Below are 25228 nucleotides of genomic sequence, written 5' to 3'. Positions count from 1 at the left end.
GAATAGCACATGGACCTCTAACATTTCAGCTCCATCGAAATGCGACCACTACACCGGCTGTTTCAACACTACTGCTGCAACTTGCTGACATGTTATTATTGCGAAGCAATACTACTTTAGGTCGCACTTCAACCCGTTCCGTGGCGAGGCGGCGGTAGGCACCATTGACCTTTAGCGTGACCTCGCTGCGTGACGTCACACCACGTGACCTAGAGTGACGTCACACCAGCTGTGTAAAAACGGGGCCCCATCTCACACCGTCGCGAGGCGAGGCGGTAGCCACCAACGGCGGCCTAACTCCCGCTCCTCTCACCAGGGGCGCTACGGTTCCGAGAATAACACACTATTGCTTCGCAATCACCAGGCTTAACCAAGCTAAGCCACGGCCGTTTTTTTTTTGGTGCTTTCGCTGAGGAAATGGCTTCTGAAGAACATTCTATTTATTTGGTTTGAAAACATGAAGACACACAACAGGAAAACAAAAAAGACAGCCTAACAAGCCTAACAAATGCCATCAGAAGTGGCGCAGCTAACTCCAAAAAGAGTGAAAAGATATAGAAAGAGATAAGCAAGACTCCACACAACAGCAGTCACACCATGAAAGAAACATTGAGAAAATAGTGCACAGAACCTGCACTGAAAGAAAGAAAACACCACAAACACATAAGGGGAACTCAGCAAGGCAAAGTGAAACAAACAGCCCTGCACAGAACATAAAACATTACCTCTTTTGTCTTTGCTTCGTCCCCTTGTTTGTTTTAGTGCATAAGTACAGAGTGCCTAATGCCTTCGTAATTACAAGGTGCAGAAAGTAACAAATAACAAAAATACACCAAATGTGGTACGTAGGTGATGCATTGGTAAATGGCAAAGCAAAAAAATTCGTAGCGGTAGTGTCACAACCAGCAGTCTAAAGCTCTCACCTTAAGAGCGGAAATAAAGAGCAGCACCACGGCCACACGGGAAGAGACAATACTGTGTGGTGTGGTGTGGTGTGGTGTGGTGCAAGCTAATCGTAGTTGCCAATGCTCCACAAAAAGCTAAGCATTCTGCTAGTGAAACACAAGGCTGCTGAAAATGAGACAACTGAGCAGTTTGGTACAGCAGGTGGAGGAGAGTGGGGTGGTCATCGGGAAACGGAACACATTGTAACTGTCACGCTCTTAGTGGATACATCAACTGCACCATGAGGGAAGGGCTGAAGGAGTGAATGAAAGAAGGAAGAGAGAGAAAGAGGTGCCATCGTGGAGGGCTCCGGATTAATTATGCCCACCCGAGGTTTTGCGATGCACACTGACACAGCGCAGCATATGTTTTTTTTTGCATTTCTCCCGCACTGAAACGTAACACCATGGCTGGGGTTCTACCCCGTGACCTTGTGTTCAGCACCTAATTTGCCTTCAAGCTACCAAGGCGAGTCTTGCAGAACTGCAGGCCGAGCAGTGTAAACTAGGTGCCCCCTCTGTTGGAATAAATGATCGGCAAACATTATGCAGCCAACTTACAGCCTAAACAAAAGTGGTTCAGAACCCCGATGTACGCCACATCTGTTGCAAGAGAAAAGGGGTACGATTTGGCAGAAGCAACCCGTTGGCCAGGGTGTTGCTCGAGAGAATGAAACTCAACAGTCATGCATCATTAAAGCATGAGGCTATACGACTGGCCTTGCCATTTTATACTGCCAGTTAAGATTATATGTGAAAGGATCTAAAAGCAAATTAGATACTCTGCGAGATAAAATCTCACAACCTGTGGTACAGTGAAAATCAATACCAAGGTGATCACTTTATGCTTACCGTGCTGGGATAAAGCGCTCTACCACAGCGCATATTTGCAACAAGGCCAAACAAAGTACGTGAACATAGATGGCTCCTTCATTCATCTACCCGTCCTTCATTGCGCCCTTTCTTCAAAGAACCAGGAATCATCATTCCTGAGAAATTTTGCTACTCTTGTTCAGACAACACGAAAGTAATCACCTTCATACTTGTCATTCATAACAGCAGCATCAGCCCTTCTCTGCAGGGTTCACCAGCTAGACTTTAGATTCATTTCATATTTCTTGCTGCAACACCGCCATTCGCATACACACATTTATGCTTGGTCTCCCTGAAACCACACGGCAATGTGGACGCTGGTGAGCTGGTGTACAACAGTGCACAGCGCTCCATTGGTGCAAATCCTTCTCTGCCTGTGTCATCTACTTTCCAGACTGAACTGGAAGCACATGATACAGCACAGATTCATCTGCAAGCCCGTAGTGCAATGTCAGGTCTTGCAATGCGCCTTGTAAGCACTGCCTTAATGCTGCATTACTTTCTTCAGTGCACTACCGTCAATTTCCTTGACAACACTCGGTGTCCAAAACGCTGTGCGCTTATGCGAGACAAAGCATACTGCTGCTTCCACTGGGTTTCACAGTAATGGCTGTAGTGGAGGTATTGAGAGGCATTTACAGCATCGCAGCAACAGCAGTGTGTCAGTCCTAAAAAAAAATATCAGTAGCATCACCAGTCTGGGATCATGTGATAATCTCCAGGCCAATCAGAGCCAAGAACTGCCATGCTGATGAGCTGGCCAATGAGAACAAGCCATCTGCTGTCATGCGAAATAGGTACAAAAACCTGAGAACAGGCCTTCTTGTGGAAACAACGAGAAGGAATTGTACAGCTATTTCCATCACTTCTTTGCCCAGAAGGGCAAAGGTCCTTGCAATGATCCTTTATGAAACTACAGGCCGTTGTTCACCAAATAACCCAGCCAGCATTTCTGTACTGTGTCTTCAGAACACATGCACCTTATGCGCACCTTAGGTTACTGCATCCCACATACTGTACACCTCAAGACACGCACACTAGCTGTGTACATAATTTTCAATTTTTCTTTTTCCTTCTACTGTGATTTTGCAAATGATCCTCAGATCTTCACAATGACTGCAAGAAACGATCAGCAGCCAGAGCAAAGAACAACACAGAACGAAATTCATCAGCACAGAAAACGAGAAATGTGCAAGTGGTAATGTAACCGTGTTTGAAAAGTAAAAGCAAACATGCAAGGCAGATAGATTAAAAAATAAAAACGTAACAGATGTGCTGCCAAATACAAATGCTCATTCACAGCGTTAATCTGTGCCACCTCAGCAAAAATTTGTCACAAAATTTTTATCTAGCAGCATACAGATACTTCAGATTTGGAACTTACCAAAACAACTAATTCACATGACACAAAATGTCCCTATGCTTCCTCAAACAAATAAACAACTGCTCAGATTGTTAGGTCCACAGAAATATCAACTTTACCACTAAAGTATGAGGAGCAGTACAAGCAATGTGGTGCTGTTATTTTCTACATAATGCAAACAAAGCAGCATCATCTGATGCTCACGTTCGTGGCTTTAAAGGAGTCGCCACAATGTCTGGTTGTTTTGTTGCGAACGCTCTTTGTTTTGTTTTTTTCTCACATTACAACGCCAATCTTTGGTGACAGCGACCCTAGACCTGGGCCTCTAATCTGGCTCTGGTCCCTTAGCTGGCACCATTTGGCTGTCACACTAGCAAAAGTAGTTGTGCTTCAACTGAGATAAAATGTGCTGTCATTTGGCTGTCACACTAGTGAAAGTAGTGAACTAGCGAAAGTAGTTGTACTTCAACTCAGATGAAAGGTGCTGTCGGACCATTTGTGCTAGTCAACCCCTTCGCAGTTTCATAAATCACTCTTTTTAGAATTACTATATGAGAACAACACACTCAACACCTGAACCATGCATTTTTGTAAATACTGTTTGTAAAATTACCATTCATGAGAAAAAAAATTTGCGACCTCTGCTTAGAAGCCACCGCAATTGCTATGTAGCTGCCATGATACCATGGTGCTGCAAGTGCTGCTTTGATGCATTGAAATAAATGACTCATTCTTTTGAGAGCACCGCACCTCTGAAACTAATGAATGCAGCTTTTTTATTTTTCTTTGCAATCTCGAAGACCATGCAACAAGCGATATCCAAAGTCAAGCACAGCCGGCCCAATAGTTCTGTGCATTGCGATTGCCCCCAAAAAGCGGTTCCACTGCTACGATCATTCAGGATGCAGTATACTCGGAATCAAAGCCAGAGCACGGGCTGAGGCTTGGACTACTCAGCATTTTAAGTGCTTGGCACATACAAGGCCAACCATTCGTACTCCTGTGATGGATGTCTGGCATGTTTTTTTTTCTTAAAAAAAATAAAACGAACTTCAAGTCTCAATCAAGATCGCCATAAAAGCAATGGGACATGCCGCTGCTTTCGCATGTGGGCTTCTCATTACGAGCTTCTCATTTTTCATTCACTATGGGTGTTTTCATTGCATTCATTACAGGCTTTTCTTTAAAACGACAAAGCAGCTTCAGAGCACTGCTGCACTGCTTTTAGAGTTGGGCAAGGCAGGCAATGCTAAAGCATATTTGTAAATCTTAATTTAGTGATTACCCAAGACATTCTAATTACATTTTCAATTCCTTATTTTGTATTGAATCTGTGTTAGACCAATTGATACACCCGGAATAAACAACCACTGCTCCTTCTGCTGTTCATTATTAACAAATACTGCATGATTTTCTGCAAAACTGATGCAAGACACTGCCGTTAGTGGCACATTGCCGCAGTAAGAACTACTGTACTCCATTTCATACATAGGCAACGCAGCAGAGGCTGCGGAAGTAGTGCAACCGCAAAACCACCTTACTCCGCTATGTATCATTTGTTGCTCTCGAAGCTGAGTGTTTGTACGAAAACAAAGAGTGGCATGAAACGAAGAGCTAGCATTGGGAATCACGGTCGAAGCTATGAGGCACTCAAGTGTTCGGAGCCCACTGGCTATAATATTCATTGTGTGTGCACTACATTTTAGGCACAGGTGGAATCCGAACAATTCTCCCTAACCGCCGCGTATCATACCACCACATGTCGTTCTTACTTCTCGACTTGAAGTCTTGATGAGTCACAGCACAAAAATATGGTAAGAGGTAAAACGAAGTGTAGAAGGTCGCCAGTCACAGCACTTGAGATTTATTGATATGAAATATAACTGTGTTCACGCTGGTTGTACGGTGAACTAGTTTTCTGATGCGGACTTAGCTTGCGCAAGATACGGTGCTAGCTTTGGCAGCTGCATTAGTCTGGATGCATGAAACAGAGTATAGTGGCACTGAAGTGTACAATCAGTACTTCCCAGCAGTGATCTGTCGAATTCACCTAATGTTTAAAGAATAAAATGTTATTCAGCCATGCAACACGCCTGCAGTGTGGGCTCAGCCTATGGCAAGATGAGCAGGTGTAAAATACCTCCCTTCATCTTTTAATGCCCTGTTTCCCTTTTAGGTACACCTCGATGAGGTCTTCTAAATGCAAAGGGTTAACAAATTTTGGGAGATACCGCAAAGACAACCTCCCATCCCCTTCGTTATTTTTCTTTTCACGCACACGAATGCATCCGCAAAGGTTCCATCAGAAAACACTGAGGACCCACAAAATAAATACACAGTGCTTAAGCCCACACTGTCTCTCTCGGAACTCCGCAATCCACTGACCAAACCACGTTCCTTTCATTTTGGCGCCTGGTTCTTCCACGGCATTTGATCAAACTTGGGACAAAACGAAACATCCCCAATTTTGACACACGGTTTGTGTGCATGTTCTTCCCACCCGTACGCATGCATACACCCAGCCTTAAAAGAGGGTGGCTCCAGATCACTGCAACCACCAGAGTCCATCCCTCAAACCAGACGGCCAATGTTCAGAGGCCTGGCATCACATACGCAATGTTGTTGAGGATTCTCGTGAGAGTTTCCTTTGAGCAGCCATTCATCTCCTTGCCAACTGAAGTCAGGCAGAGCAGGGGACCCAGAGCACACAATGTGGAGTCCAGCAACACAGACAGACTCCCGGACACTGCTATCTGGCCCTGTAAGAGCGACCAACAACATGCATTCACTTATTTGCTCTGAGCACAGGACTTCCCTAAGCACTGCTCACAGTACAAGTTTTCAATAATTTGAAAAAAGAACTGAAAACGTGCTTGAATCATGCACAGTTAGAACTAGGGGGAGCTTCTTTGAATGCACTTGATGTCAACAAGAGTAAAGAACTAGTCTGGATAACTGGAAGCTCAAATAAAGTCATTTTTAAATGACAAGATTTCACTGTAATAACAGGGCAATGACAAATATTACCAGATACTAGATGAAACAGATTTGAACTTATCGCACAGCACAGCGTACTTGTGAACAGAACCCGTTTGTAATCACAAGCTGCACAGTAGGGCCCAGAAAACTTCATAAAATAAAAGAGGAAATAAAAATAAGTCAGGAAATAAAAGAAATAAATGAAAAAATAAAAGAAATAAAAGAGGAAAGTTGTGCAACAATGCTGCTAACGAAGAACAGAACTTGTATAATCTGCATATCAATTAATGGCCACAGCAAATATGTCACCACAAAAATTCAGCACAAGTGCATGGCACAAAATTATAGCAGGACATCTGTGGGCATTCAACTCAACTACCTTCCTAAATTTAACTTGAAATACTGGGGAACAGAAAATTGGCATAAAAGCAAAAATGGTGTTTAGAAAACGGCTTCTTATCAAAGCTTGTCCAAACTTCAGCCTGTGTCACACACCTCATGATATCATTCATTCCTGTGCTTCCATTTGTGGCACTAAGTACATTAGAATCTCGATGACAAGAATTGCATGGTGTCATGAAAAATATTCCTATCATCCAAAGCAAAAGAAATCAGTATCCAGAAGGGCAAGAAATGCATTTATGCAGACCTGATTGCAGTCAATGATATTTATTTGCAGCCACGCATCACCAACACCACTCACTCGCAACATCGGCGCAGTCCAAGTCACATGCCACAGCTTACTGCTTGTGGTGCTTACCAGGCGACTGACGATCGCGATGTCGACCTTGTGCAAGCCGCACTTAAAGGAACACTGAGGAGAGCTCTATCGATTTTTTTTTTGTTAGCAAAATCTGATAGTTCGGCATTTCATGGCTTCGTTGCGCTTGTCCGGGCGCGAAAGATGCATTTATTTCAAAGAAATTTGGATTCGAAGATGAAAAAGTTTTTCCCGCCGCTCTGATTCAAACTCCGGGAACTCTTATGACGCCACGGCAACTCTTATGACGTCTCAGAACGGAGTGACGTGACACGTGACATAAACGCAGACTCCGTGATTTCTGACGGCTAGCGGTGCGGTGCGCAACCTTCCTTTACCAGCCTCAGAGATTAGATAGCTTTAGCTGTGCGTACGCAACGGCTTAGCGTACGCAAGGAGTTTGCGGGGACGGTAGTGCGCATGCGCAGAACGCAAGCGCAAGCCCTGCGTCTTGCGTGCGTACGCTAGCCAGCGGACTTTGCGTTGCGGCGCTTGCGTGGCTTGCGTACGCTAACTTTGACAAGATGGCGGCGCCCTGCTCGCCCGCTTCGGAATAAATACACGTCGCCGCTGGATTCTTCGACGCAATAGCTCGCTCAAATGGTAGCGGTTCGCTTTTATTTCGCCTAATCTTGCCCACACGTAGCGGTATAAGCGATAACTAGCCCCTGTTTTTCAGATAATTTGGTGATTTTCAAGCTCCTAGGCCTAGCTATATGCAGTGTGTTTTCCAAGTAGCAACGACACCTGGCGAAGCAGTTTTCTAGCTTTTAGCCAGTTCTTACATTTTCTTCGGTTTGCATAGTTTTTCTTCTTGGAACAAAAAAAGGCTCCCAATGCACTCACACTAGTTATCAGTAATCACGGATTTAATTTCTTCAACCGAGCGTTGATGTGGTTTGACGCCTTGTCACTAGATGGCGCCACGTGCGCCTGAGGGACGCTACGGCACGGCCAGCTAAAACTATACTTCGGAGCGGACAGCGTAACGTACGCAGCGCCGTAGCGCTTTGCGTACGCACAGCTAAAACTGTCTATTCACGACATCCATGAAGTAAGGAAAATTCCTCCAAGGTGGCGCCTCTTGTCCTAGGAAGTCATCACGCTTGTACTTGCGAGATTGGCCTGTGGCGGCGATACCTGTATTTTGGTTCTTGCTATTTTCTACATTACAAGAGCTTTGTTTTCAGTAAGAGTGGCGTTTTTGTGATCAGTAGCTGCTATTCTATCGATACAAGCCAACTTCAATTTCTCCTCAGTGTCCCTTTAATGCTCAAAGGTGCAGTCACGGCTCCAGCGTTCGGAACACCTGAAATTCTGCGCATTGTACACAATGTACTCCGGCCAGGGGATTTTATGAATTTCTATTGTCCCAAAACTCATACCAATCGATATCGCATCACTGAGATGCTACTATAATGAAGATTATAGGGTATTGCACACAGACCCCAGGGAGGAAGAGAGGTGCCCCCAAACGTGTTTCCATTCATCGTGGAAATCAACTTGAGTCATCACGGAAGTCGACCTGAGTCATCACGGAAGTCGACATGACTTGCCCTTTTCAGAGAGGGAGAGTCACATTGATGGTGATTATGTTATTTGTGTGCAGCGCCTCTGCCACGCGTCTCTGCCATGTGTTTATGCCATGCATGCCTGCCACGGCTTTCTGGCTATGGCAGGGTTTTCGCACAACAGGCCAAGTAATGCAATCACATTAAAAATGTTTTTGTAACCAGAGGTAGCACAAAACTGGCTGAAATCTCTGTGAAAATACCAGTTTCCTCAAAAAGTTCTTTGGCCCAACAGCCCTGCTTGCAAAAAGCATAGGACAATGGCTTCATAGCTCTTCATGCGGTTTGTTGCACTGTGTTCCTCGATAAATTTTTATGCAGTGGCGTGCCTATATTTTTAACCACTTGCTCATTTTTTTTATTCTGTCACTAATTTGACATGACAATAACGAGTGCATTACACAAGCGTGGACATTATGTGTAGAAAAAGTTCATGCTCCTAAAAATATTTGGAGAATATCACTGCATCAACCATTCTTCGGGTAAAACCTGAGAGTGACTGCAGACTCCTAATTTTTTTGCTGCCACACAAGGCTTTCTGCAAGTTTGGTAAAGAAATGAAGCACATAGAAATTGTCAAAACTACTTAAGATATTTCAGTGAAATTTTGTATTTATGCACTCAATGGACTTTCCAGTACGCATGCCAAATTTTATTGCTTTACACGAAAAAAATAAAAATTTCACCTTCAAAAACCTGCATCCCCACTTAATGGGTAAAATAGGTGACCCAATAATCTGCTTACACATGACCATGACTGCTTTAAAAACTGATGCTGAAAATTCTTGTCATATTATGAGAATGCCCCTTCAAGCTTTACTTTTAGAGCAATAGGGGTAGAAATGTGAAGCACAGTGGCACAACAGTGAGTGCAGGAACGTTGTGCGTGAACTAGGGCGATGAGTGACAAAGAAGTACAGCACTGCACTGCAGAGGCACAGCATGGAGCATGAGGGTTTGCAGCTATGATGCAGTGTGGTGGGAGAGGGTGAGATACAACAGCATGATGGAAGAGGGCCTGGTGCAACAGCTATTGGTGGGTGCTCACATTATGCACCACAGCATAAATGTTTGTCAGTTGTAGGTACGACTCTCCTCAGAAATGCGTAGCTGCTCTCCACATTGCAGGGCGTGGGGAGTTAGTTGCACACAATGGCTACCATGGGTGTGGAAGTGTCATCGCACATGCAACCAATGGCTGCCATGGTTGGTGATGACATAGTGCACAGATATATAGTGCGGGTGATGCAGAGCATGCGTGCAGTCAGTTGATATAAAAGGAGCTAAGTCATATGACACTGCAGCTGAATGTCACGCTCAAGACCGAGAGCGAAAACACCCCATGAGGAACTGCGGCTGAGGCAGCGAAAGTGCACTACAAAGGCTGATAAACTAGTTTTCATCAAGTAGACCCCAAAATCTGCACAATGCAAGTGGTGGATGTCAATGCAACGACTGTGATGCAAGTGTTAAAAGTTAGTCACGGTGGTTCCTCTTATGTCCGCAGCAGCTAATGACAATGACCAAATCAAACTGATTAGCAATAAACGCCTCAAAATTTGGTGACTTTTGCACTTGCTGCTTAACGCTGTCACTTGAGTTTTGTGCGCTACTCAGAAATCGTAAATATTTTAGCATTCTTTCCTGCTGGGAAAAGTCACCCACCTCATGCTCGGTGAGCCGCTGACCAATGGTGCTCAGTGACTCGCCCAGGAGTTTCAGGTGAGCCGCCACATCCACGGGGCCAATGCCGAGGGACCTCGGTCCCTCCCCGGTGCAGGCCATGGCCCTGGCGTCTTCCTGTGCAGAGGTCAGCGTTGTCGTCGGTGTTATCACGGCGGCAGCCTTTGCGGTTCCTGCCGCAGCCCGCCCATGCGAGGCAGTCGGGGCTGTGGTGGTGGAAGGAGCGGCGGTCGTCGTGGGTGTCGATGCGGCAGTGTTTGACGGCCGACCTGTGCTGATCAGCATGGATCCTTTGGTAGCAGGAACCTTTGCCTTGCGCCGCCACGTCTGGAATTGAGCGAGACACCAAGGTTTTTACCCAGAAGTATGCCTGAAGCATGAAATGCTTTCATTATAAACTGGCACGAGCACATACTCAGTGTCATCATCAGGATCACCAGACCAATGATAACAATCACTTGTGGTCTATTGCTTTTATTACAGCTACCATCCACCACGTCAGGTTGAAAACGAGATGCATCCTAAACGATATAATTCTTGAAGTCACAAAAGAAGATATGATGCCAGAAAGTCTACACCTCAGTAGGCCTGTTTCTATGCCATAAGGCTTGGTAGATTTGTGCAGCAGGCTGAACGGAAGCTACTGCGGGCGTGAAGTGTTGGAATGCCGGCACAAGATCTGGTCGCTGGAAACGGAAGCATTCTTCGCACGCCATCAACTCGAACATCGCACCCCGAAAAGACTGCAGAGGTGCAGTTGCACACAAACTATACTGCGCCACTACGAGAACTTAAGCACAAAGCATCGCAAGAACGAAAACTAGAGAGTCTCAGACCAAAATCTTTACCTCATCTACAGCAGGTTGTCAACCTGTCATCGTAAAAGCCCAATAAGGAAATGGAAGTGTTATGCGGTGGTCTTAATTTCAGCACAGATTCTCCGCCAAAACCAAGGAATGTGGTCTGCATCGCTGAAGAAGCGGCAAAATAACTGCCTTCCGAGCAGCGTGACAAGGCTTGCACCAAAGCCATCGGTGTACTATCAGGCTGGCGGAAACAAGGACTGAGGACTTGGATCTTCTATCGTCTAGAAGAAAACCATCGAGAACCTACGAAAGAGCACCAAAAGTGCCATTCTCCCAGCTGACAGAAGCGATGCTACAGTGCTGCTTGTCTGGAGTGCGTACGATAAGAACATGTTGGACCTCCTGGGAGACCAAGAAACTTAAACCTTCTACCGCACAATCCAACAAATGGACTGCAGAGAAAGCTCCATCAGTTGCTCAGTGACCTTTTTAAGCTGGTTCTGTATCGTTAGTTGAGTCGGCAGAGTGACAGATAAACTCACATTTAAAAACCAAGCAGCAATCTCGTACTTTCCCGGATTGAGTGAAGCCCTAGCGCACCTATTTTTAAAGTACAATCTACATGTCACACGTACCCCTTCAAGCAAGCTTCAAAGCAAGTTTTTAATGTGAAGGATCCCTTGCCCTCAGCCATAAATGTTTTTCACTGACAAACAAATATCAACACAGTCAGAAAAAGACACAAAATCAAATTTAACTGAAAAAACGCACTTGGCTGGAGTTGCCCTCTGCGTCTTTAAAATTTCACAGCAGTTTTGCAATACCGCTATTACATGGGCATTTTCAACCGCAGTTCAGCTGGCCAGCAGTCACACTGAACGGCAGTTGCATAGTGTTACATGCCAGTTTAAATTGCTGGTGAACTGTCAATGGCAGATGAGATCAACAAGGTCGGAGGTCTCAGGCGAACGGTCAGGTGAAAAGATAGCAACCAACTCACCTGCCGTATCATCTGAAGAGGAAATATTTCCCACTGCTACATGTTCTCACAAGTGAACAAAAAGTATGGTTAGAGTTAGGAATAACAGAATACAAGCATATGTTTATTTACAAATATGTGGCATGATCATATGATCCTGAGGCTGAACCGAGTTTCACAGAAAGTGTCACGTAACAGCACCTAACTGCCGTTCCGTTCAATAGCAGCTGGAATGCTTAGTGCCATCAAACTTAATGGTGGTTGAAACTTCCCGTGGAAGAAGGATATAACACGAACATCAACTCTCATGATGAAATTTCCACAAATTAAAGTTCTTCAGGCAGCTTGTGTGACTTCACTGCCTGGCACTTGCGACCAAGTGTGCAAAGAAAAGAGAAAATCGCCTTTCCCCAAGAAATGAAAGAAGCTTACAATTTTCTCCTTCTCTGGAAGCATCTTCCACGCTTCTCCCAGCTTCTTGCTTATGGAGACAAAATCTGAAATAAACAAGCGTAGTCTCAGCTTTGACAAGACAGACATCACAAACCTTTACGGATTAATTTGAACATGAAAACAAAGTTTCCTAGAGAAGTACTCTGTTAGGCTGAAGAAGCACTTGGCTCTATGCCAAAGAAACAATTTTGGTGATTTGTACATAGTGAATAAACGCAGATTAAAACAGAATGCTGACACCGCAACACATACATGGTAAATCCTCACACACATCAGTAGAATTTAGTGGATTATAAGGTGCAATGAATCATATGCCTTGTTATAACCATGAGTAAAGAAACACCAACGACACACCTGAAAGCCAACCATAAAAATTTACAAAACACTGCTAAAAACAATTTCACACATCTCTCGTTAAAACAGTCCCTGAATTATGTCAGCCATTTAATGTCTACTATGAGGTTGTGCCACGCATTCACAATCAAGGAGATCACAATGCAGGGGGAAGCTAGGGAGATGTCTCAACAACTGCTGGGAATAACAGCGCGTAGACGAGGGACAAAGAAGAAGAAGACGACAGGACCGGCGTCCCTCGTCTACGCGCTGTTATTCCCAGCAGTAGGTACCAACTCGCTCAACTCTCCGTTTTATTGATGTCTCAACAAAACAACCATTGGCATACTAAGATTCCAAATGGTAGCGCATCCAGTGCATGTCTTGCTACTGGTATTTTAAAGTCAAGTAAACTGTATTACCAACCACAAGAGCATTAGAAAAAAAAAAAATGCCTAGGACAGAAGCAACCCTGAAAGAATTTTTTTTTTTTTAACTCTTTCCTGCCCACGCCTATGCCCATCGATAGCCCGCTATCGATGGTTGCAAGTTCGTATTTACGCGCTTTCGAAGCGTTTACGGACATGCTGCGCCATCTAGTAAGTAATAAAGGAACTATTCTTTCAGTTTCGGTTTTTTGTTTCACGTTTTCGCCGCGCGGGGGTTTTAAACGACACTTCGAAGTTAGGTGACGCTCCCTCGTTGTGTCCGTGATGGCGTCGACATCGCGCGCTTCTGCTCCGCGCAAACGTCGCGCTTCCATCGATCCCGATGCATCTGCGAGCGATGTTTTTGAAGATGAAAGCAGCAGCGACTCGGAGGACAACTTCAGTTCGTCGGATTTTAGTACTGAAAGCGAAAGTGCGTTGATCCAGCCCGGAACGGCCGCAGGCATCCGTCGGTAAGTTTCGGTTTCTCTGAATCGTTTCGCTGCGCTCCCACGCTGATCTGTAGATATCCTCCGTGTGCTGAAGGTCAGATTTCTTATCTGCAGGGTGGCAACGTCTTTCGGGAGGGACCATTTGCCGGCGGCTGCGCAGGGTGTCGTGTTTTCTCCTGCACGACGGCCAGGCCTCGACCTCGGCATTGCGCTCCGGAGTGGCGCTAGGCGGTTCTCCAGAGCCGTTGATTTCTTTTTTCTTTTTTTCACTGGTGAAATCATCCGAGAGATATGCGACAATACAAATAAATATGCCTGGATGCATATTCTTGAAAAACCAACTTACGGTGAGAGAGATGGGTCCTGGAGAGAAGTGACACCGGATGAAATGCAGAAGTTCATCGGACTGCTAATCTACATGGGTATCGTGCAAGTCCCACGTCTGCACTCATATTGGAACACGGGGAGATTGTTCGCAGGCCTTGTACCACCGAAAGTGATGCCGAGAAGGCGATTCAAGGCATTACTGGCATTCTTGAGTGTGACGGACCCAGAGAAGACCACTGCCGCAACCCACGGGAAGCTTCACCGCGTATCTTCTCTGCTAAAACACATGAACGTTTCGTCTCCGCAGTTCTTTCAGCCGCATCGGTACCTGTCCGTTGACGAGAGGATGGTGAAGTCGAAAGGTCGTTCTGGAATTCGGCAGTATATGAGGGATAAAGTAATAAAATGGGGGTATAAATTGTGGGTTCTGGCTGATTCAAAAACTGGCTACACGGTTCAATTCAATGTGTATACCGGAAAGCGAGAAGCGCCCAGTGCACGTGGTTTGGCATTTGATGTTGTGACGCGGCTGTGTGAGAACTACCTTGATCAGGGATACTTAATTTTTTTGGACAACTTTTACACATCAACATCTTTGTTCATCCATCTACTGGAATTCAAGACACTAGCTTGCGGAACGACCCGAAAAGACCGCCGCGGTTTTCCCAGCGAACTAAAGGACACAAAATGGGAAAAAAAAGCAGGAAGAGGAGATGTTCGATGGCTGCGGGACAAGGACGTATTGTATCTGCAATGGAAGGATAAGCGGGTTGTCCACATGATGTCGACAGCCCACACCGCTAACGACTATGTTATTGCGAAGCGAAGAAAAAAAGTCGAGAACAAATGGACCGAAGTCTCAATCAGAAAGCCGCAACTCATAGACGACTACAATGTGGGCATGCTGGGAGTCGACAAATCTGACCAGCTTATCGGATCCTACAACGTCCTCATGAAGTGCGTGCGCTGGTGGAAGACCCTGTTCTTCCATTGTATAGACATTGCTGTAGTCAACAGTTTTATACTGTTTGATGAGCACCGCCGACAGCATCCAGAGGTGGCAGAACTGTCAAGAATCTCGCGCTTCGACCAGTTCGCCTTCAGACTAGAACTGACTGAGCAGCTGCTGGGATTTGATGAGCGACCTTCTGTAAACCCCGCCGTTCCTCCAGTTGTTCCACCAGGTGGTGCACCCCAAGGTCTTCAGCACAAGCCAAAAAAAATGGAGCGTTATAGGAACTGTAAGTTGTGCTATGAAGACAGAAAAGTTGAACAGAAAACAAATGTCTTCTGTGAGACCTGTGCTATCAATTTGTGTTTCACTACGTCGAGAAACTGTTTTGCCCGTTGGCATGACACGCACCATGCCTAACGTTTTTTTTTCCGCCTCAATAAGTTCTGGACATAGAAAGCTGAAATTTTGTGAAACATTGTACAGATGTATCCTCAACAAAATGTATATACTGAAATTTTTTTATATTTTGTGTGTGTAAAAAAATGTTGATGTTTTTGTATATTTTGTCCAGTGTTGTTTGAAATTTTTGTGCAATTTTGTTTTTCAAAATTTTCTCCAATTAACATGTTCATTGAGACTAACACCATTAAAAAGACAATTTCCTCTTCTCAACAATGATACTATTTCCTTGAGTATCAAGCATGTTTTGTTGAAGGAACAAAAATATTTCCTATACCACCCAAAAACCACTACTTTTCCCATGGGCAGGAAAGTGTTAACTTTGTCTAAAAGCATCGTATAAAAGCTTTATTTATTTCAGTAGCAGCCTCGACTCAGCTATAACAGACTTCGTGTTTCTGTTTTCTGGCATACAGCCAATGAAATTCTTGATTTTATCTGTATAATGCTTAGCACAGCACAATCCATGATCCACTACCACAATCCACTTCCGAGAGGAGCCATGTGCTGGCACACTCCTACCACTGTGCTAGCGCAGCTGGGTGCCTGCATAACTGAATCGCGGACAGCACTACTCTAAATCTCTCCTGCTTCTACAACTACCAAAAACCGCTTCCAGCCAGTCCTATAACTACACAGCAAGCTGTCCGTGTTAAGGTGCTACATGCTTCTCCTTCCCCAAACAAAACATAAAAAATCATCCTCACATCACTGACCTGTACAGGTGTAGACATAAGTATACAGAGCCCGCTGTTCAGTTGTTATTGCAATCACGCCTTCCCTACAGATAATAAAGAGATATTGTTTGTCCACAAGAAAGAGTACTCGAGCCCACTGTCAGCATGAAATTGCAATTAGTTAACACATGAAAAATATTAGAAGCCGATAGCTTGCTCAGTTTACTTTCGTCCACGCCTGTATGTGCACAAAGTCACCCCCCGGAGGGGCACCAAATGTCAGTAGTTTTCTTCTATCTTTTGACAAGTGTCTTTTGCCAATTGCTATGCTTGCTTTCATCAAGCATCATTCAATCATTCAATTTTCAAAGCACAGGAGAGAGTTGAACTCACCAAGATCAGGGTTTTCGTTGACTATCCTGCGGCGGTACTCCTGACACCACAACATGTATGCCGTCATGGGTCTCGGCTTTGCTTTCTAAGAAGAAAAAACATAAATAAAAGGTCGATCGCCATATCCTTGGCTGTGAAGGTGCATGCATAGCAAGCTCAAAACTGCACGCACCCTACATTGAGATGTACAGCCAATCTATATGAAAAGTGCTTTTCCGTCTTTTTAAGTGCAGCAGTAATTTTGCTGTGAAAAACATTGCCTGTTACCTTTCCACTGAAAAGAGATATGTAGACATGAAAATTTTACATCTACTATTAGGCTGTCAGTTTGGTGCCATCAAGCAGTGTGCATAGGAAATGATTAGCTACGTCTGATGCTACAGCTGCACGCCTGGTACTGAACCTATGGCTTGCATAAGTCTGTGGCACAGTTATCTCATAAGATGAGTTTCGCCTTTGCTAGTTTAACATCATTGTAGAGTTTCTATACCCTACTAGTTTTTATAAGGCTTTAAGTAATATTGAAGATGAGTAGCTTTAGAGTTTTGCTGCTTGCTATTTCATTACACTTGCTCTACAAAACCTTGAGGAACACCAGTGTGTAACATTCCATGCCTAAAATGTTACCTCTTTGGGAGGAGCCTTCTTGGCTGCCGGAGCTGCCTTGGGGGTAGCTGGTTTCTTGCCGCCTTTCTTTGGGGTAGGCTCCTCGTACTCTGGATCGTCGTTGGCCTTCTTGGTGGGGCGGCTGGCTTTCCCACGAGGTGCCGCACTCGCTTTTCCCCTCGTGGATGCAGCGCCACCCCTCTTGGGCGCTGGCCGCCGCTCATCTTCCGCAATCACCAGATGGGAGTCCCTCGTGTCATCGTCATCGTCGTCATCATCGTCGTCATCATCATCGTCATCGTCATCATCGTCGTCGTCGTCATCGTCGCTCTCCTCTACATTGATCATGTCAGCCCTGGGTTCCATGTGGTGCAGACCTCTCTGCGTGAAGAGAGGACAGGAAGTGCAAGACCAAAAAAATTAAAAGCAAGAATCAGAGGAATAAAATGCAAACAGAAATAAGGCACCATAGTGTTCACTACCAAAGGAAACATGAACACATCACTTCCATTTCAAATAAAGCAAACAGACAGCACTGAGAAGAATGCTATGCTTGTCAGCAAAGACAGCAACAGCCTACATCTCAGCATGTTGTATTTTTTTTGTCATAAGGCAGGTCAAGAAGATGAAAGCCAACAGATATTGCTCAGGACTGAGGTCACATATTCTCTCTAGCAGTGGACTGCCGTCTATGATGAACTTCATTAAGCAGCTGACGAATAGAGTCAAGAGCCACATAAAGCAAGGACCATGAAAGGCCCAAGCACCAAGCCAGGACAACAGTGCAAAAAAGTAGCTAAAGTTAAATTAGCCAGCCCTGCGTTTTCAAGCTGCTTACCCACACATCCAAGAGACATGAAACGGATTCCTTTCAGTTTGAAAAATAGATGAATTACTTTATTGCCTACCACACTGCACTTTGCATTAAAATTGTTAAAGGAACACACCAGGCAGCACGCAACAGTGATCCAATATTGGGAAGTCATTGGCTCAGAGTGGCCTGACAGACGACCAGACTTTTCCACAGCATGCCAATATAGGGTAGGCCATATCACCGCTTTCTCGACATAGGCCCAAGATTCCCCACATTTGCCCAACAATGACAAGACCATATGAAGAGGCTTAGTACATTGGACCACGTTCTCCTATGTTCATCCCAATGTAGGTCTTGCCGACTTCTAAAAGTGGCCACATTGGCCCATGCTGACCTCTGTTCATCCAACGTAAGCCTTGTCGACTTTCAAAACTGGCCACATCGGCCCACGTCAACCTCTGCGCATCCAACATAGGCCTCGCCAACTTTAAAAGCTGGCACATTGGCCCACATTGCCCTCCGTTCTTCCAACGTAGGCCTCACTGAGTTTGGAAACCGGACAAATTGGCCCACGTTAACCTCAGTTCTTCCATCATGGGCTTCGCCAATTTTAAAAGCTGCTACAATGGACCACCAAATGGATTTGTTGCCCCCCAAAAAATCCGGTCATGCTGTTCTAAGAAACTAGTTATGATGCACCAATTTAATCGCCTCATATTATATTGCCTGTGCTATATCGAGAGAGATTGGTTTATGGTCGATTAACGTGACATAGCGACTTATCAGGCTATGAGGGACGCCGTAGTGAAGGGCTTCGGAAATTTCGACTGCCTGGGTTTATTTAACGTGCACTGACATCGCACAAAACACAGGCCTCTGGAGTTTCGCCACCATAGAAATTTGCCCTCAGCAGCCAGGATAGAACCCGCATCTTTCGGAGATCGAAGGAGATGTGGCCGCCACAGCAGCTCAGTGGTTATGGCACTTGGCTGCTGACCCGAAAGACCCGGGTTCGATCCCAGTCCTGGCAATTGCATTTCGATGGAGGCGAAATGCTATAGAGGCCTGTACGTCTACTCTGCTATGTCAGCGCACGTTAAAAAACCATATCACTTATCGCAGATCATTCTTGCTTTTCCTTTTGCACTGAGCCAGCAGCCTGACACCTTCGCGTTGTCCTTTCCTTTTTCGTCTTGTCAAATGCCTATGACACATCCCCCAAGCGTCCCGGAATCCTGTCGCTCGTTCCACCCCCTCCCCGTTCCTTCAAGTCTGATACAGTAGCCCTTTGTCCCGACCAAGCCGTTTTCTCGGAAGAGCGCTGGTCTCTATTTTTTTCTGTTATTTTACGTACTCGCAACCTGCTTTCCCCTCACGCCCAGCTACGTGCGGCACTGCACATCCACCCTCTCTAGATTTTTCTCTCGCCACTTTACGTTGCCATTTATTTTGCTAAATAAATTCCTCAAAAAAAAAAGAGAACGAGCCTATCCCCCCTCGCTGTCTCCTCGTCTGCCCGGCACTCGCTATGAAGTAGCACGATCCACTGCAATGCCGCAGCTTCGACTAGACGTGCTCGGCCTGTGGCTAGCATGGCGGTGAAAATCCACGCAACAAGTGTGCTGAGAAAGCATGTACAGTACACGCGAGGTGATGCCGTTCGAACTCTGCACAAGCGAAAATCCCCATCTGATGCGTTACAAGAACTTCGACGTAATTAAGTAGCCTGGCCTGCAAGACCCTATTTGTAAGTACCACCTTCCTTTCATCTTTAAGTGCGTTCAAAAATTAATATGTTTCTAATTGTAATTGCTGCTCTGAGTCCGCTCCGACATTTTTTTTTTCCGGCAGGAAAAGAGAAAGCGACAAAACGCTAGGACGACTTCTGTGTGCCAACGCCCACTGCGAAATTTCTAGCTTGACGGAGAGCGCAAAGCAATGCAACTGCAATGGTGAGAACTATTTTTCATCTTTTGTGGAATGCATTCACCGTATTTTTGACCACTCTTTCAATCAGAGCGGGGTGAGGTGTCATGTGGACCGACACATGCTGTGTTCATGAAGACGTTGGTCGTCTATCGTTTGTGCAAGATGGGAATAGACTTGCATCTTCTTTCACTGCAGCACGCCAGTCAGAATATGTGTAACAGTTCCACACCGTTTCTCTTTCGCTTGCCAACTTGCAGGTGTACCAGAACATACTGAATTCCTGGTTCAACCTGCCTCTGAATTAAAAAGCCACGGACTCTCAGAGGAGTGTTGTGTAGTTTAAGTAAGAGTTCCGTTTCCCATGTTACACGCTCGCAAAGCAACGTAAACTGCTTGCTTTTTTTTTTTTAAACAAAAATGGCCTTAGTCTCCGGCGTTCAGCGTATTTCGCTAAACTGTGCAAGCCATCTTTGCATAGCATAATTTAGTCCACAGAGAAAAAAAAGCTTGGTGCAAAGTTGTTTTGACGTCAATTAAGGGAAGATGCTACCACCTGTGGCATAACATTGCTTGAATAAAAAGGCAAAAAAAAACCAGCTCGTTATTTATAGATAGGTAAAATGATAAGCTAAATATACGTACATTTGTATTCAGTGCTAAATTTAACTTCTTTGTGAATTTTAATGTTTATTTTTGGGTATGAAATGACGCATTAAGATTAGAAATCGGCCATTCAGTGCAAGGCAAATATGATAAATTCGATTACCCATTTTGCAATTAATGTGGCGATAGTTCTTAAGCATAATCTACAATTTATTCTATAGAAATGTTTTACGAGTATCTTCTCGCACTCGCACACTGAGCGCCGCAAGGTTAATAAATTTCGCCTTTCCCTTCTATGGTCATAATTATGCCGATAATCATCACGTGCATCTCTTTACAGCTTCGACGCATTGCGAGGTCACTGTGCAAAAGCTGGACGAGGAATTTGTTCCAAGGCTCTGCAAAAGTTTTCGTGCAATACAAGTGCCATGAGTAGTTCCGATACAACTCATGCGTTCACTGGAGGACAGCGCCACGAATCACTTTGTACGTCTTAGCCATGCCACAACAGCTTGTCCAGCTGCGTAGCCCGACCTGAATACTTAGAATGGCAGCAACCTTGACAAAAAATGGTGCTTCAATGTCCAATAGAATTTTTTGAAACACTTAACTGTTGTCAAGTGATACACTACACTACATCAACACAGATTCCAGTATTATTTGACAGCTTCGTGAGTTACAGATAATCCCATATTACACTGCAAAAGGTCCCACGGTATTAAAAAACACAAACAGGACCTCTAATTGCACGAAATAATTCCCCACTGGTGTTGTTGGGAAAGCCAATGGTTTGCCATGGTGGAAATGCCTGTAGGCCAGCCATGCTATGCCAATAACTGAAAGCCACTATTTCTGCACACTGGGCCGTGCACTGGCAGTTACCTTAGGCCCATTGTTGGCAGTCAGAGTGGCTGAATATCGACCTATTTCTAGCGAAAACTATGGGCCATGCTTGGAATATGTAGTAATTTGCCCAAATGCCAATGAAAGACTGATTTTGGTGCCAATGAAAGACTGATTTTGGTGCCAATTTCTCCCACTCTTATGCGCTTCGGTGATCCATTATTGGCGTGCTGCTTGAAACTGAGGACAATTTCATCTCTATCGACAGACTACAGGATTATAATGAATACAAGATCATTCTCACGGAAAAATAGCTTTTTAGAAACAAGGAAAGACCAAAAAACGAAATACAGGCGTCGCCGTCACCGGCTGATTTGGGAATCAAATTTCATGCGTCAAAACCAAATTTTTTACACTAATCCGAGAGGCTGTGCTGCACTCCCATTCAATTCAAAACAGCGCCAACAAGTTGACGTGACTAGCTAGATTGAAGTGGCAGGAAATGTTTTTAAAATTCAATTTTCTGAGCCATAAATGGGTGTTTTGCTGCCAGACAAATGTTAACAGACCCAGAAAGAGCCAGAGAATTAATTTTTATTCATAGCAATAATCGGATAGCGCTTCCTTTACGACCCTCCCCAGATATAATTTTTTCCACCACATGTGAGGATTTGTTCATGGCAGAACGACAGTTTGCTGCCCTCCAATCCGCACTGGCGCCTCAAAGTGGCTGGTTCTGTCCCCATACTAAACATATAGAAATTTTCACTCACTTGTCTGGCCTGCTGGCCAGACTCAAAATCTGCTCCGCCAGCTGCCACAGCCTTGGGCTGAGGAAGCATCTGGAAGGTCGGCTTCTTTCCCTTCTGCTGTTGCATTTGCAGATGCGGCAGTGGCCGGCCATACTCCATGGAGTCATCAGAGTCTGACTCCTCCTCTGAACTTGTCTCACTCGATTCCGATGAGGAACTTGATGAATCTGACAGCAAGCGAAAGATCAACACACAGTCATTATAATAGTGTGGGAAAAATGCGCCCTCACTTTCAGTCACTTCATTCCCAATGGGTTCAAATGCTGCCAGCCACTGATTCAGTGGACGGCAGTGCTTAGCAAAGAATTACAGTGACCTCAAACACATTACTGTGATGATACATATAAAAGGGTAGTTTCTGATTTTCCTGTAATTCAGAAAGAAGAGCACAAGGTAGCTGCTTTATGGAAAGTTATTCGACAAAGACTCACACTTTCTGAAAAACTCTGGAGAAAAAGTGAAATGAAATCTTACACCAGTATTAGCAAACACTAGCTCTTAGGTTGGCATCTTGTAATTCATGCAAAATGAAGATGGCGTGCCACTGTATTGAGCAACATGCAGACTCAAGTTTGTACTTGCTTCATTATTTTGTATAGGTTATTTCCCAATTACTACACGCATTAGTAAAACAGGCTTTTGGACAAGTTGGTTGCTTTCTTGAGACATAACTGCAGCGTGAAAACTACAAACACATAAGGAAGAAAGCAAAGATCAGACCGCAAGCAAACTTCTGAAATCCCAACCCGACCGCGGCGGCTGCGTTTTTATGGAGGAAAAGCCCCAAGGCGCCCGTGTGCTGTGCAATGTCAGTACAGGTTAAAGATCCCCAGGTGGTCGAAATTATTCCGGAGCCCTCCACTACGGCACCTCATTCTTCCTTTCTTTCACTCCCTCCTTATCCCTTCCCTTATGGCACAGTTCAGGTGTCCAATGATATATGAGACAGATACTGCACCATTTCCTTTCCCCCAAAACCAATTATTATTATTATTACCATATAAGAAAACATGGCAAACACTGCGTAACCGATTGCTTCAATTTTCTTGGCAGCGACTGTCCGTGTGTAGACGTTTCTTGCTGATGTCTTCGTGGTTTTCACGCCGCAGTTATGTCTCGATTAAACGCTGCTCTGTTACTTCTGAGTGTGCAGCCAGCTACCAGAAAGAGAACTGCCAGTGTGAAGTATAGAAACTACGAAATGAAAGGCGTCCGTTTTACATTCCAAACAATTTTTTGCGGCTACTTATGAACAATCGCAAATGATCCAAGGTCAGATGCTCTGAAAAAAAAAAAAGAAAACATCCCCAAGCAGACTGAAATTCTAGCTTCTGAAGCTCTGTCCCATGCTGCCATACCCTGTGATGCTAAACGACTGTCATCACAGCTGCCGCTCTGCTGGTAGCTTTCACTGTGGTGCCGGTGTGCTCCATTGCCACTAATTTGTCACATTAGTGACCGCCAAAACCAACAATAAGCTACAACAGGCGAAGAGCGAAAACGATACAAGTCGGGAAACCCATACCGTCGCCGACGTTGCTGGAGCCATAGAGTGGTTGATGCTGGGCTGCGACTGGCACCGCCTTGGGAGCAGTCGGCACGTTCAGGTAGCCGGACTCCTGGATGTTCTGCAGGTTCTTCAGGTGGATCATGTCGTCCATGGCCCTGCGCTTGGCAGGGCTCACTGCCGCCGGAGCCGTCTTGGTCGCCGCGGCGGCCTTGGTGATCTTGATGGGCGCGACTTTTTTCTCCGGCGGTTCGGCCAGCGGCTCCGGTTCGTCTGATCTCGGCCTCTTCTTACCCTTGGACGGCGCGTCGTTCAGGTCGAACGCATCCCAATCTTCCATTTCCATTAACTTGGCCGACTTCTTGCGAACACGACCCGATCTCGAAATGCCGCCACTAGCCATGGTTTCTTCTTTTTAATCCTCCGTCTCTCGAATGTTGTTGCCAAGGCGGCTACAGCGGTCACCGGGAAGTGAAAGTCGCCCTCCACAAGCAATTTGAACAAGTTCGCGGAAATTGAGCCTCGTTTAAGGACGCTCTCGCCCGACGCGACGGGTTTTTCTTCGAGACGATTCAGACGCGAAGATACGCTTGAAATTCAGCAGCAGTGCGCTCAGCTTTCGTTCCTGTTTCTTGTGCTACGCGCGGCGGTACCTGCTGGTTTGGTCCCCAATAAGACGCCATCGGCTGTGCACTTCGGCGGCGGCATGTCAGGTTGGTCGGAGCATGTCGGAACGGCGAAAAATTACGTCCATGGCACAAAAAACACAAGAGAAACACTCAAGTTGGGCTACAAGGCAGCCCTGCACTGCGATTTGCAACGTTGAATTCTTGTCAAAAACAACAACACGACCGCCATATCACGACACAACTTGGCCGCGATATTTAAGCTTGAAGGCATTCGTATTCAATAAATATGCATCATACATTTATAAACCTGAAAGCATAATAAAATTCTTGTGTCAAATAGCTAGATGGATAATATTTTTTTATTATGCGCGTAAAGCAATGTAAGTATCAAAGAGTTAATACGAAACGGCTACCGATGCCGCTAACCATCGAAAGCCTGGAGAGCGGTATTTACGAAAGCCTTTTATCATGCCTTTTATGATGTCTTAGCTCGAGCTCGAGTGTGACCTGCTACTGCTTTTACTGCGCACCCTAGGTGCGGGGTTCGGTATGCCAAATGTGTTCTTGGACATAACAGCACTGTCTGTCGCCAATAATGAATAGCGTTTGCGCCTTTCAAACGAGCAAGTACGAGGGTCCCGACATAGCAGCTGCTTTCGGATCAAACCGACTTCCCTTGTTCTATTAAGCCATAAAGATATATCGTGACCGCGAATGCAACGATTCGCATAGAGGATGGCACATGTCAATGCCACTGCGAAGTGCTTGACGCCGGCACAGCGCCTGAAGAGCGGCCTCCGAGATTTCAGTGGCAACGGTTGGATCGCGGTCGTACCACGATTACTCGACGAACACTAAACGTTCTCATCGAGATTCCGTGGCAGTAATCGAGCCACTGCCTAAGAGCCGCTTCAAAATGGCGACCACGCGCCTACAGTTACTACGGCTCTGCCTAATTGATCCACTCCCGAGTCCCGAATGTGCTCAGTCGAGGACATCCCGCATAACAATCGTCAGAGAGGCTTGACGGTAGCTGTTTGTTGCTGTCAA

General features: G+C 45.3%; 1 protein-coding gene across 1 annotated transcript; it reads right to left on the bottom strand.

Annotated features, from left to right (window-relative positions):
- Window positions 1-422: 422 nt before the first annotated feature.
- LOC144111169 (uncharacterized) lies at window positions 423-24428 on the bottom strand. Its single transcript, XM_077644333.1, has 7 exons — window positions 23568-24428; window positions 22004-22209; window positions 17063-17422; window positions 16436-16520; window positions 12391-12455; window positions 10156-10500; window positions 423-5939 (listed from the first exon to the last, which is right to left on the bottom strand). Exons 1-7 carry the CDS (start codon window positions 23950-23952, stop codon window positions 5772-5774), a joined length of 1614 nt encoding a protein of 537 aa, XP_077500459.1. The 5' UTR covers window positions 23953-24428; the 3' UTR covers window positions 423-5771.
- Between the last annotated feature and the right edge of the window lie 800 nt (window positions 24429-25228).

The sequence above is a fragment of the Amblyomma americanum genome, chromosome 11 (genome assembly GCF_052857255.1).
Source record: "Amblyomma americanum isolate KBUSLIRL-KWMA chromosome 11, ASM5285725v1, whole genome shotgun sequence".
NCBI classification, from domain to species: Eukaryota; Metazoa; Arthropoda; class Arachnida; order Ixodida; family Ixodidae; genus Amblyomma; species Amblyomma americanum.
Note: the sequence above shows the minus strand (reverse complement) of the source record. Positions and strands in the feature narration are given on the sequence as shown.

What these genes read in the sequence shown, in the direction of transcription:
- LOC144111169 (XM_077644333.1), bottom strand. Translation starts at nt 23,952, where the DNA reads ATGGCTAGTGGCGGCATTTCGAGATCGGGTCGTGTTCGCAAGAAGTCG. An exon ending in CTGGCCAGCAGGCCAGACAA is followed by an intron (nt 17,423 to 22,003) that starts GTGAGTGAAAAT and finishes CTCTTCACGCAG; the next exon opens with AGAGGTCTGCACCACATGGA. An exon ending in TTCCAGAGAAGGAGAAAATT is followed by an intron (nt 10,501 to 12,390) that starts GTAAGCTTCTTT and finishes GCTCAATTCCAG; the next exon opens with ACGTGGCGGCGCAAGGCAAA.